The 1,278-nt window shown below is 62.4% G+C and overlaps 1 protein-coding gene across 1 annotated transcript in view; it reads right to left on the bottom strand.

The window, feature by feature from the left end:
- The window catches only part of LOC107211683 (putative glycine-rich cell wall structural protein 1), a 2,450-nt gene extending 1,947 nt beyond the window's left edge, over positions 1–503 (bottom strand). Inside the window, exon 1 of the mRNA XM_015644051.1 lies at positions 159–503. Coding sequence (XP_015499537.1) covers positions 159–503 — 345 coding nt within the window. The remainder of the gene's footprint in view (positions 1–158) is intronic.
- Positions 504–1,278: the final 775 nt, after the last annotated feature.

Raw genomic sequence — 1,278 nt, 5'->3', positions numbered from 1 at the left:
CATTCCCGGGGGATTTGGGGCCGTTCCCAAAAATTCCCGGGGATTTGGGGCAATTCCTGATGGATTTTGTGGTAATTCCCGGGGGTTTGGGCAATTCCCAATGTTTTTGGGTCAATTCCCGGTGATTTTGAGGCTCTCCCTGGGATTTTTCCCCTCACGATTTGTCCCTTCCCGGTGCCGCTCCCGTTATTCCCAACACCATTCCCGTTATTCCCAGCGCCATTCCCGCCGCTGCCTGCCCCACCCCCCGTTATTCCCGGGGCCATTCCCGGTGATTTTGAGGCTTTCCCTGGAATTTTTCCCCTCACGATTTGCCCCTTCCCGGTGCCGCTCTCGTTAACGCCGCCGCCCTTCCCGCTTCCCCCGCCCTCACCTGCCCCATCCACCTCCATCCCGCCGTTGTTCCCGGTGTTTCCGGTGCCGTTCCCGGCGCTCCCGGGGCCCCCCCCGCTCCCGGCGCCTCCTCCGCAGGAGCCGCCGCCGCCCGGCGCCGCCGCCGCCATCTTGGCGCCCTCACCAGGCAAGCGTAGGGGAGGAGGGGGCGGAGCTCGAACAAAAAGCGATTTGATTGGACAACGCTCCGAAGGGGCGGAGCTTTTTAGCTGCTTTGTTTTAATGAGGAGTTTTGATTGGGCGATACTCAAGTGGGAGTGGCTAAAAAAAAGGCGGGACGACAGAGCCGTGCTTTGATTGGTCAATGCTTTAATGGGTGGGGCTCCGAGGGGCGGAGCTTTGCGGCCGCGCATGCGCGGCGAGGGAAGGCGCTCCCAGTTCCTTCCTGAAGCTCCCCAGTTCATCCCAGTTCCAAATCTCTCCCAGTTTATCCCAGTCCGCTTTTAACGTCTCCCAGTCCACCGCAGCTCCCTCCTAACGTCTCTTAGGCTTTTCCCAGTCCGTTCCAGTCCATCCCAGTCCCCTCCCAGTTCATCCCAGTTCCCTCCTGAGACCTCCCAGTCCATCCCAGTTCATCCCAGTCCCCTCCAGTCCCCCCAAAATGCCCCAGCACTGCCCGCAGCGCTACGTAAATGGCGTAAGGGGCGCACGGCCGCCCTCAGCGCTACACGAACGGCGTCCGGTTCATCCCAGTCCCGTCCCAGTTCATCCCAGTCCCCCGTAAAGGCCCCGCCGCTGCCCTCAGCGCTACGCAAACGGCGTCCGGTTCATCCCAGTCCGCTCCCCTCCCAGTTCATCCCAGTCCCCCGTAAAGGCCCCGCCGCTGCCCTCAGCGCTACGGGAACGACGAACGGGCCCCGGGAACGGTAATGGCGGAGCGCTACG

Source organism: Parus major, chromosome 1 (assembly GCF_001522545.3).
Source record: "Parus major isolate Abel chromosome 1, Parus_major1.1, whole genome shotgun sequence".
In the NCBI taxonomy this organism is placed as follows: Eukaryota; Metazoa; Chordata; class Aves; order Passeriformes; family Paridae; genus Parus; species Parus major.
The sequence above is the reverse complement of the archived record's forward strand: the minus strand, read 5'-3'. Positions and strand labels throughout refer to the sequence as shown.